Below are 12210 nucleotides of genomic sequence, written 5' to 3' on the forward strand. Positions count from 1 at the left end.
AAGAGTCGTAAAGCAAAAGATGTTTGGTTTCATTGTTATTTGAATAAAAGAAAAAATGACAGTAAAAAAAGAGACTAAAAAATAAACCAATAATTCAAAAGTAATCATGATTTTCAAAGTGTGAACCCACTATCACATGTTCTTTGGGGAAGAAGAGAACGGGGAATATTCATTTTCAGAAGTTTCCTATACACTAACATCCTCGCAAGTCCCATCCTCTTTCCATAACACTTCCTGGAAACACAAGCAGGGTCCTTAACAGAACATCTGAGACAGAATCTTCAAAGTTTATTAATTTTCTATACCTACGTAGTCTTTATTACTTCATCCTCATACAGTTCCCATTCAAGCATCTTCTTCTATCATCTGCACTATCCCAAGAGTTTGTTTGATTTCTGCATGCCTTGCTCTTCTTTTTACTCAAAAAGACCTACTCTTCCATTTTATTTTCCATCATTTTCCCACTTTTCTTTTAATTCATCTCCGTTATTTAACTCTGAAAAAAAAAAAACAGTTCTCGTAAATTACTTTTGTTTAAGCCCTTCTACTTTTCCTTTCCTTAAAACAATTCTCCGGAATTGGTGAAGTAATTCTATCCCAATTGAGGTAAGCTTCAACAAAAGATATTATATTCTTCATATTTAATTTTTTTTATAAGCTCAATTTCTCATTCACTTATGAATTTGACTTCTTATTATAAATTTTCATTTTTTTCCATTTTTACTGACATTTATGGATATTTTGGGAAAGTATTATTTTGAATGATGATACTATGCTTTTACTTTAATATGAAAATATATTGTTTAAGTAATATAAACATGACCAGTGACTACATTGCAGCATTGTCAATTTCCAAGCTGATCGGTCAACAATCCTTTCTCTTGTGATCCACATTTTCATAAAGATAAGGTACTTTGCCAACATTTTGTAATTGTTTTTGTCTTTCTGTAAAACTTTTTACTCATCAAAATTAGAATTAAGTAGATTTTTATTTTATGAAGGTTTCCAGTGATCGTTGATTAAAATATATAACATGTTTTAATAATTGAAGATTTTGGAGTTTGAGATATTAATATTACTTGTTATTAACAGCAATTTTTTTTATAAATAAAAGCAAAAAGAAAAGATGAGGCCCAATATTTCCATAAGGTAAAAGATTTGGGTCCTCGTCCTCCAGTAAGAGATGTATAATTTTTAAAATAAATATTAAAAAATATTAATAGCTAATTAGAGAAATATCATGGGGGTAGAATCAAATAAAAATATGAATTATTGCAATGGTAGCCTCCGTCAATGTGGCCTTGATCTTCTGAACACACAATCCAAAACATATTCCAGTAGATAGATTTTTAAGTCTAAGATTAATTATGAACACACACGTTTGCAATTTGCATTGAATATTCCTACCAAAAATATTGAAAGATATTCTTAAGCTTCTTTTTATTGTTTTTTTTTTGGGTACAATTATTTGTTTTTTATTTCTTAGAAAGTTAAGTGAGAAACAAATGACAAAAAAGTGAAATCCTAATTAATTAAAAAAGAGTAAACGAGTAAGGTAAAAAAAATAATAAATGATAAAATTATATCAAACCTAAAAAGATCCAATTTATTATTTAGAATATTATATTAAACCTAAAATAAATAAATGACCCAACTTTTTCATTTGAAGCTCAGCAGAACAAGGGTGGATGTGAGGTGGGTTGAGGGTGCCTGCTGCAGGGTACTCCAAAGTGGCAAAGGAGACACCATGGCCATTGAGGGCAGGGAACTCCATCATGCTAGCTTTGTAACCTAACACTATGACTTTTTCCAAGTCACTTTAGGTTTTATATATTTTAACGATTCTTTTTCCCTTTGGATAGTACCTTGGACTGTTGTAATTATCACCACCATCAAATGTGATTTTGAATCAGGTAAAGAAGGCAAAGGGGGGATGGTCCTACATTTTTCTACTTTTTGTTTATGATCAGAAGAAACTGCTTGCATTGATAATTCTCCAGCAGATCGCTGTTGTTTGGACAGCAAGAGAAAAGGGCAGCTCACTGAGCATGCCACTGTCATGGGCCCCTCTTATTTACTCTTTCAACCACATTCATTCAAAGTCTATTCCTAAGCTGTCCTGTCACTCACCCAATAATTCAACTCTCCTTCAATTGAACCAACTTTTTGCTTTGTGCACATGTATCCTTCTTTACTTACAACGTCAAGAAATTTCATAAACAATAAAAACAAAACGAAATTAATTTATCTATATTATCAACATTTATCTTTATAAACTTAAGTTTTTGACTACCATGTTAAGTTTGCTTGCGCTCCTGTTATCTGCTTTAGATTCATTCCAACCAAGTTGTAGATCCATGGCGGAAGTAATTCCATACGGGGCAGTCAGTAACATCGTGTTGAGTTTCCTGGCAAGTCCCATCCTCTTGCCGTAACACTTCCTGGAAAGCCAAGCAGGGTCCTTGATAGAACATCCGAGAGGGAATCAGTCAAAGTTTATTAATTATCTATACCGACTCTCGTCCTATTGTAGCTGGGACTCAATCAAAGGAAAGAGAATAAATTTAATTGGTTAAAATATGAAGTTAATTTGATATAAATTAGTTAGAATTTTCTTAATTCTATTAGACTTAATTCGATTTTTGTATTAAACTTAATTCTATCAAGTAAGAGTCATGGAGCAAAAGATGTTTGGATCGTTGTTATTTGAATAAAAGAAAGTGACAGTAAAAATCGAGATTGAGAAATAAACCAATAAGTCAAAAGTGCCCATGATTCAGTGTCCCACTGGTGGAAAAAGAGCGAAAAGCAGTGTTTGGGTGCTGACAATTTTCAAAGTGTGGACCCACTATCACGTGTTCTCTCCGGAAGAAGAGCAAGAGGTGGAAAAGGGAGGATTCAATTTTCAAAGTGTGTTCACAGGTTATTTTCCTCTAACCATTGTATATAATTTTTTATAAAAGAAAAATAAGTAAAAAAAAAATTCAAATTCAATTTCATTATGAATTATTTATTTGTGAAACTTTTTGAAGGTAAGTAATAATTGGATGGAGACAACATAAAGCAATCACTCGATGTGAAATCACTGTTTTTCTACATAAAGTTGGCTAACAATCAATTAACCCAGTAAATGACCTTGTTTTATTTCAATATCATGTATATGGGTGAGATTAGGATACTACTTCTTAAACAAAGTGTTAAATGAAATCAATTAATTGTTAGAATAAAAAAAATTAAATTTTTTTGAATAATTTATGAGTTTTTTTAAGTATTATGTGTAGTTAAAATTAAGTAATAAAAAAATAATCTTAATTTCTACAAGAAAGAAAAGCAATTTTGATTAGTTAAAATTTGCAGTTCACTTTCTCTGAAATAATTAACTATATTTATCATGGCATTGATTAATTTTTGTTGAGCAACCAATTTACCAAGAAGAGATCAAAGGATGACTAGAATAATATATTCAGGTAAATGCAAAAGTCTCCATCAAGTTGGCCAACAATCCATTGACCAAGTAAATGCCCTTGTTTTCTTAAACAAAGTGGGAATGAAATCAATTCGCTTATTGATAAGACAAAGTTGAAGAAATAATGATTGCAAAATGACAAAAATATAAAAGAAAATAATAGAAGGATCAGACGCCAATCTTTCCAATATATTTCCAAATGTCCTACACCTACTTTTATTAGCAATCAATTCATTATTATTAATCATCAAGTTGCCAATATATTTCCGTTGTTCCTAATTTAAATGTTATTGTTCCAAATTTCGTATACCTACTCACATGTGACGTCTTTGACCCAAGTTGCCAATATTTTTGTATTTATCCTGTACCTTCTCTTATTACTTTCTCATCTTCTTCTATCATCTCTACCATCCCAAGAGTTTGTTTGATTTCTGCATTACTCTTCTTTTAACTCAAACAAAACCTACTCTTCCATTTTATTTTCCTTCATTTTCCCACTTTTCTTTTAACTCAAAGAACAAAAGCATCTCTGTTATCTAACTCTGAAAAAAAAAAAAAAAGAGAACAGTTCTCTTAAATTGCTTTTGTTTGATCCTTGTTAACTACTTTTCCTTTCCTTAATTTTGGTTTCCCGATCTCTGGAGTTGGTGAAGTAATTTCATCTCAATCGAGGTAAGGTTCAATAAAACATATTATATTCTCCATATTTATTTTTTTTATGTTCTCAATTTCTCTTATCATTTATGAATTTACCTTCTTATTTTTTAAGTTGGCAAATAAAATTAATTAATTAATTTGTACTTTACTTCTTTACTTCTTAATCCTATGAATATTTAATAATATACTATGTGTAGCATTTTAGATACCTACTCAAGTTTCCTGGATACTGCGATCCACTCAAGTCCCATCCTCTTTCCATAACACCTCCTGAAAACACAAGCAGAACATCTGAGACCGAATCATCAAAGTTTAATAATTTTCGATACCTACTCTTATTACTTCATCCTCATACAGTTCCCATTCAAGCATCTTCTTTTATCATCTGCACTATCCCAAGAGTTAGTTTGATTTCTACATGCCTTGCTCTTCTTTTTACTCAACAAGTCCTACTCTTCCATTTTACTTTCCTCCATTTTCCCACTTTTCTTTTAACTCCGAGAACAAAAGCATCTCTGTTGTTTAACTCTACAAAAAAAAAAAAAAAAAAACAACAGTTCTCTTAGATTATTTTTGTTTGATCCTTGTTAGCTACTCTTCCTTTCCTTAATTTTGGTTTCCCTATCTCCGGATTTGGTGAAGTAATTCCATCCCAATTGAGGTAAGCTTCAATAAAATATATTATATTCTTCATATTTAATTTTTTATATGCTCAATTTCTCTTTCACTTATGAATTTGACTTTTTATTATAATTTTTTATTTATTATAAATGTTCATTTTTTTCCATTTTTACGGACATATATGGATACTTTGGAAAAGCATTGTATAGAATGATGACACTATGCTTTGACTTTAATATAAAAAAAAATTTTAATTAATATACACATGATTAGTGACAAGAATTTTTATTTCTGCAGTATTTTCGATTCCAAGTTGGTCAGTCAGCAATCTATTCTCTGGTGATTCACATTTTCATAAAGGTGAAGTGCTTTGCAAGCATTTTTTCTCTCTGTAAAACTTTTTACTCTCTAAAATTAAAACCAAGCATATTTTTATTTTATGAAAGTTTCAAGTGATCTTTAATTAAAATATATAACAAGTTTTAATAATTTAAAATTTTGAAGTTTGAAATATTAATATTACTTATTAATAACAATAATTTTTTTATATAAAAAATGGAAAGGCCGAAGTCAGTAGTTTCCTAAGGCAAACGATTTGAGCACTTGTCTTCCACTAAAAATTTGAAATTGAATAAGAAAAGGTATTTATATTTATGTACTAACCGTATATAATTTTTAAAATAAATATTAAAAAAATGTTAATAATTAATTAGAGAAATATCATGGAGGCAGAATCAAATAAAAATATAAATTATTGCAATGGTAGCCCATTTTTGGTACTTCAATTTTTGGCCTTGATCTTCTGAACAAAACATATTTCAGTAGATAGATTTCCAAGTCTAAGATTAACTATGAACACACCTTTGCATTGCACATTCCTACCAAAAATATTAAAAAATATTCTTAAGCTTCCTTTTATAGTTTGATTTTTTTTTTACAATTACTTTTTTATTTCTTAAAAAGTTAAGTGAGAAATAAATGACAAAAAAGTGAAATGACAAATTAATTAAAAATGAGTTAAAGATTAGGGTAAAAATAAATAAATAAATGATAAAATTGTATTAAAACTAAAGAGATCTATTTCATTATTTAGAATATTATATATATATATATATATATACATTTAATTTATCAAAACTTATTTTGATTTATTCAAACATGCTTATCAGGTGAAGTCCGTTAAGTCTTTCATTACCGTGTTAGTTTGCTTGCATGTCCCTGTCATCTGCTTTAGATTCATTTCAACCAAGTTGTAGATCCATGGCGGAATCAATTTTATTCGGGGCGCTCGCTAACATCCTTTCCAAGTTGACGTGGCTTGCTGGGCAAAAGATTGGCCTGATTTTCTGGCAGAAAAGCGAACTGGATAAGCTTAGAAAGACTCTCGACATCGTAAAAGCCGTCATTCTTGATGCTGAGGAGAAGCAGGAGAGCAACCATGTCGTGGAACAGTGGATAATTCGACTGGAAGATGTCGTCTCTGATGCAGAGGACTTACTGGACGAATTCGACTATGAGATCCTGCGCCAGAAGGTACGTCCTCGGGGACAGGTACGCAAGATCTTTCGATCCTTCAGGATGGGTCCTAGAGTTAAGGAGATTAGAGAGAGGCTGGACGTGGTTGCAAGAGAGATTTCTAAGTTTGATTTTAGTCGGAGAGTTGTAGAACTGGATAAGAAACCTAAGAATGCTGACAGGGAGACTGCCGCAAAGGTGAGACCGGAATTAGTAATAGGGAGAGAGAAAGATAAAGAGCACATTATAGAATTGTTAAAGGAGCAAAATCATGGTGACAACATCTTCAATATTATTGCCATTGTTGGGTTTGGAGGTTTAGGAAAGACCTCGCTTGCCCGGTTGGTGTATAACGATGCACAAGTAGCAGATTCCTTCAAAGGGATATGGGTGTGTGTTTCTGAGGAATTTAATGTTCTTATAATTTTCAAAAAAATTTTGAAGTGTCTAGGAGAAGACAAAGTGGATGACTGGAATCTAAATGAGGTGCAAAAAAAAATTGAACAAAAGTTAGAAGGGAAGAGATATTTACTTGTGTTGGATGATGTGTGGAACGAAGACATTTTAAAGTGGAATGATTTTTCACAGTATCTAGTGTTTGGTGCATCCGGAAGCAAAATTATTGTGACAACTCGTAGCACCAAAGTTGCAGCTACTATGGGGGTACACAGTCCTTACCTTTTAAAAGGTCTCAATGAGGAACAATCTCAGGATTTGTTTGAGAAAGTGGCATTTGAAGGACGTCAAATCGATCCAAAGCTTGGGCAAATTGGAAACGTTGTTGCACAAAAATGCAAAGGAGTTCCTCTTTCTATTAAATGTTTAGGAGGTTTGATGAGACAAAAGCCTGATGAAAAATACTGGTTGTCTATCCAAGAAAATGAAATTTGGAATAATGATGTTGTTTTGTCGGTGTTAAGATTGAGTTACAATCAGCTACCAAGTAATTTAAAACAATGTTTTGCTTTTTGTTCGCTTTTCTCAAAAGACTCTGGGATATATAAAGATGAGTTGATTCATTTTTGGCGAGCACAAGGTTACATTCAATTAGGGAATAAAAAACAGAATATACAAGACATTGGTGATGAATACTTTAATGATTTGCTGTCAAGATCATTTTTTCAAGAGGAGGAGGAAGATATGGAAGGGAATATTTTTTGCAAAATGCATGATCTTATTCATGATCTTGCATTATCAGTAGCAGGTCATCATTTTCATTGGATGAAAGATGAAAAAGAAGAAATTCCAAAAGAAGTCCGTCACGTGTCATTAGAAAAATATTTCAAAGAAGTTGATTTGATTTTGTCGAAAATAAAGGGGATAAGGACTCTGTTTTTTCAAACAAGTTTTTTCAAGGATTTATTCATTCGAAATGTAATTTTTTCGAGCTTCAATTGTTTACGTATGTTGAATTTAAGTTGGATGAGCATTGATATTTTATCAGATTCAATTGGTGAATTGAAGCATTTGAGATACCTTGATCTTTCTGTTAATCAAAGGATGAAAGTGCTCCCAGATGCAATAGTCAAATTGCACCATTTGCAAACTCTATTACTCAATGCTTGCAGCAGTCTGGAAAAGTTACCAAGGGATATACGCCAATTGATTAGTTTGGAATATCTCAATATTAATTCTTGCAACCGACTAAAGTACTTGCCAAAAGGGTTAGGGGAATTGACTTCCTTACAAAGATTGGACAGATTTGTTGTGAACTGTGTTGAAGACAATTTATCAACTGCAGCCACGTTGAATGAGTTGAGTAACCTAGACCTTGGAAGCTGCTTAAAAATTGAACACTTAGAAAAGGTGAGGAATGTGGAATTAGAATGTAAGGAGGCAAATTTAAAGAAAAAGAAACGACTTCAGTCTTTGCAATTATCTTGGGAATCTTTCTCTCCAACAACAGTGGCTAGTGAAAAGGATGAGTCATTGTTAAATATTCTTGAGCCACACCCGAATTTGAAAGGGCTGAAGGTATCCGGTTATGGAGGAGCAAGGTTTTCGAGTTGGCTATCTTCATTGACTAATTTAGTCCAACTTGATATAAACAAATTTTGGAATTGTCGAGACCTGCCACCCTTGGATCATTTTTCATCTCTCAAGTCTCTCAGTCTTTATCGTTCCAATGCTTTAAAACACCTGCCATCCTTGGATCATCTTTCATCTCTCGAGTCTCTTTCTCTTGACCAGTTAGATGCTTTAGAATACGTGGCAGATTCTTTTTCCTTGCCTTGCTCCACTTCAAGAGAACCATTCTTCCCGTCCCTTAAGAAACTTTCAATCTATAATTGTCCCAATCTCAAAGGATGGTGGAAGACAAAGAATGAGAACCAAGGATCAATCGCTGAGCTGCCTTGCTTTCCTTGCCTTTTCCGGTTAAAAGTCCAAAATTCCCGAAACTTAACCTCCATGCCGCTGTTTCCATCTCTCGACCAAGATTTGACTTTGGAAGGTACTAGTATAAGGCCTTTTCAACAAACATTGAAGATGAAGATGACCGAGGCTAGCATGAGATCAGAAGAAGCATCATCATCATCAGGGAGCACTTGTCATTCTTATTCTTCAACTGCCCTTCCTCTCTCCAATTTGAAGCATCTGACTCTTTTTAAGATTAAGGATTTAGAAGCTCTGCCAGAAGAGTTCCTACAAAATCTCGCTTCTCTTACATTCGTAAGATTGAAAGATTGCCCTAAATTGGAATCGCTGCCATCGCAAAAGATGAGCTGCCTCACCTCTTTACAAGACTTGCTGGTTGAAAATTGCCCTAATCTGAGGGCTTTGCCGGATTGGATACTCAATCTCACTTCCCTTGAAACACTTCAAATTTGGAACTGCCTTGAATTACAGCACATGCCAAAAGGGACGCATCAGCTTACCTCTTTAAAAAAATTGTCCGTTGAAAATTGCCCTAATCTGAGGGCTTTACCGGATTGGATACTCAATCTCACTTCCCTTAAAACACTTCAAATTTGGAAGTGCCTCGAATTACAGTACATGCCAGAAGGGACGCCTCGGCTTACATCTTTAGAAAAATTATATGTTGACTGCCATAATTTGAGGGCTTTGCCAGACTGGATACTTAATCTCACTTCCCTCAAAGACCTTTACATATGTGAGTGCCTTCAATCACCGTACTTGCAAGAAGGGATGCAAAGCCTCACCTCTTTAGAACGATTGATGGTTGATTATTGCCCTAATCTCAGTTCTTCCACACATTCTCTCAAAGCACTTCTAATTCGGGGGTGCCCTGATTTAAGCTTCTGGAGAACGAGGCATTCCCTCTCCACTTTAGAAGAATTGAATGTTCAAAATTGCCCTAATCTGGAGGATTTGCTGAATCGCATATCATTTTTTATCCCTCCCCTCAAAACACTAAAGATTTGTAAGTGCCCTCAATTACAAGACTTGCCAGAAAGGATAGATGGCCTTACCTCTTTACAAGTATTGTCAATCTGTGAATGTCCCCGGTTGTCGAAAAGATGTGAAAAGGAGACCGGAGTCCTATGGCCTCGCATTGCTCGCATCCCATCTATTATAATTGATGGGCGACAGATTCAATGATGATCATAGCATATAGGTAATCACATTTTTCTTCACCTCTATTTATATTTTTTCCCTTTACTTAATAATTCCTTTTTTTTCTCTCCTTGGATTTGGATGATTCGTAATTTGTTCTATGCATGTAATCCAAGTCGACTATGCAAAAGTGAATTTAATCCATTCTCTGCTACTTCTTTCTAACTGGACTAACAATATTGATTTCTTTTTTCTTTCCTTACTTTGAATTTTTTTTTTGTTAAGTTAAATATTACTAATGTGAAATGTGACCAAAACTGGATGTCAAAAGTCTGCCCGTATGTCACAGCAATTGGGAACTTTTTCCTTGTTTCAATCTCTCATTCTTCAATTATAATCCTAAATTTGAAGCATTTAGGATCTCACTAGCTCTTGATGGAACCCTTGTGCAGATAGCATATTTATAGTCAAAGCATTAAATTTTATACCCTTATATAGACAAATTTAAAAAAATTATAGCAGTATGAATGTACTCAGTTAGCAAATTATTCTGATTTTTAACTTTGTTATATCTAAATGTCTCTTTGCACCTATTTCAATGATGTTAATCTGTGTTTGGAGGATATTGTTTAAGTTGACCAAAAGTTTAGGTTTTCTGTAAAAGGTTGTCAAAAGCTTTTTGTGCAGTGTTGATGTAATTAATTGTTCAGTTATCTTATCAGTAGAGTTACAATGCCAAAGAGAGTCTTTAACTGATTAGATTATAGACTTTTGATCTGACAATATCAATAAAATCAAAACTTTCCAAAGAAAAAAAAAAACATAAGCATAAAATGGGGTTATGGACAGATTATTGTCAGTTGTTTCACTTCCCCTGTTTTTATGCATTGATCATTGCAAAATCATCTCTTATGCAATGAGGCAACATTGGATGTTTGTGTCATATCTTTACTGAAGCAAAACCAAAATTTAATGTGAACATTCGTAACCATATTTTTCTTCGCCTATGTTATATTTTCTCCCTTTATCTGATAATTCCTTCTTTTTTTTTATTTTTCTTCTTGGATTTGAATGATTCATACTTTGTTCTATGCATGTAATCCAAGTTGGTACATTGATTCGCCTATAATTTGTACAGATAGCATACTTGTTGTGAAAGCATTAAATTTTATACTCTTTTAACAGATAAACGTACTTATGTTACCTAATTATTCTGATTTTTCATTTTGTTATATCAATTCCTAACTTCTTCGGTTTAACATAAGTATAAAATGGAGTTATGGACAAATTATTGTCAGTTGTTTCACTTCCCCTGTTTTTATGCATTGATTAATGCAAAATATCTCTTATACAATAAGGCAACATTGGATGTTTGTGTCGTATCTTTTCAGAAGTAAAACCAAAATTAAATGGAAAAGGATCGCAAGACAGATTGCTTCTATCACAGAGATTCTAAGTAATTGAAACACTGGTGAAATAAGCTGAGATGTGAGAGTGACTATCCCTGAAAATTTGCAGCTACAAGTTTGTTAGAGGGCCTATCTCCAGTCAAGACTCCTGAGCTGAAAGCTAGTAATAAGAGAAACTAATTTGAATGTCTGCTTGTACATTTCCTGCTGTATTTGTTGCGATGAGGAGATATTGCTTTAGGTAATGTTTCTGCCTCTTCTTCTTGATGTAGGCACTTGCTTTTGTAAAGAATATATTAACATCAGTTCTTTCTTTTTTGTACGTGTTTAGAATGGGATGATTACATTTTTTCATTGTTTGAAGCAGGATGATTTTATCTTGCTAATTTCCTCCCAGAGCAGACTGTTGTTAATTTGAAACCAAGAGAAATTTCTATTGGTAAAATTTACCACTTATTTGGTTTGTTTTACCAATTTCATTTACTTTCTATAAGGAATCCGTTAACACCCAACTTCTTCTTCTTACTGCATGTCTTTACTGGGATTATGGACTTTTTCTGATAGATTGAGAGAGTACGTATTGATTTCAACTTACAAATGCCATTGTGAAGAACAGTGCTGCAATCCATGGATTGGAAGCTTTACTCTTAACAGCGTCATCACTATCTATGTTACAGTTTGATGGAAATTCTATGTGAGTTAAATTTACGTTGAGTATTTGAATTCAATAAAGGCTAGCTCATGAAAATAATTTAACAGGTTGACCTCTGGTGTACTTTTAGATTACAACGATTGCACAGCATGCGACTCTTTCACCTTTCCTTCCCAAGAAGTGAGCCTTGGTCTAACGAACTTGAATTTAAGGTAAATTAGCTTATCACTTTTTGCTCTATATTATTTACTGTGCGTAGAATGTTGAATATTTTTTCGCTGCTATAACGTTATAAGATTTTCATTTTCCATAGAAAAATAAGAGGTGTCATGACTTGCTCACCAACTCCCTTTTGAGGCATTCTTGAAATGCAG

The 12210-nt window shown here is 33.0% G+C and overlaps 1 protein-coding gene and 1 long non-coding RNA gene across 5 annotated transcripts; both read left to right on the top strand.

Annotated features, from left to right (window-relative positions):
- The first annotated feature begins 214 nt into the window (after window positions 1–214).
- Window positions 215–1927, top strand: LOC108662839 (uncharacterized). 4 transcript variants are annotated; one of them, XR_016027636.1, is made up of 3 exons: window positions 215–606; window positions 827–909; window positions 1670–1927. It is a non-coding gene; the product is annotated as an uncharacterized LOC108662839 (long non-coding RNA). The 4 variants fall into 4 exon arrangements; XR_001928671.2 differs by having other exon boundaries at window positions 841–909; XR_016027635.1 differs by having other exon boundaries at window positions 841–909; window positions 1675–1927.
- Window positions 1928–4336: 2409 nt separating this feature from the next.
- LOC18593626 (putative disease resistance protein RGA3) lies at window positions 4337–12210 on the top strand. Its single transcript, XM_088808591.1, has 8 exons — window positions 4337–4784; window positions 5042–5104; window positions 5914–9836; window positions 11167–11425; window positions 11552–11623; window positions 11749–11878; window positions 11967–12048; window positions 12150–12210. Exon 3 carries the CDS (start codon window positions 5957–5959, stop codon window positions 9818–9820), a length of 3864 nt encoding a protein of 1287 aa, XP_088664717.1. The 5' UTR covers window positions 4337–4784; window positions 5042–5104; window positions 5914–5956; the 3' UTR covers window positions 9821–9836; window positions 11167–11425; window positions 11552–11623; window positions 11749–11878; window positions 11967–12048; window positions 12150–12210.

This window comes from Theobroma cacao, chromosome 7, assembly GCF_053813885.1.
Source record: "Theobroma cacao isolate CCN51 chromosome 7, ASM5381388v1, whole genome shotgun sequence".
Classification (NCBI taxonomy): Eukaryota; Viridiplantae; Streptophyta; class Magnoliopsida; order Malvales; family Malvaceae; genus Theobroma; species Theobroma cacao.

Coding starts and splice junctions, on each gene's coding strand:
- LOC18593626 (XM_088808591.1), top strand. CDS start 5,957: ATGTCCCTGTCATCTGCTTTAGATTCATTTCAACCAAGTTGTAGATCC.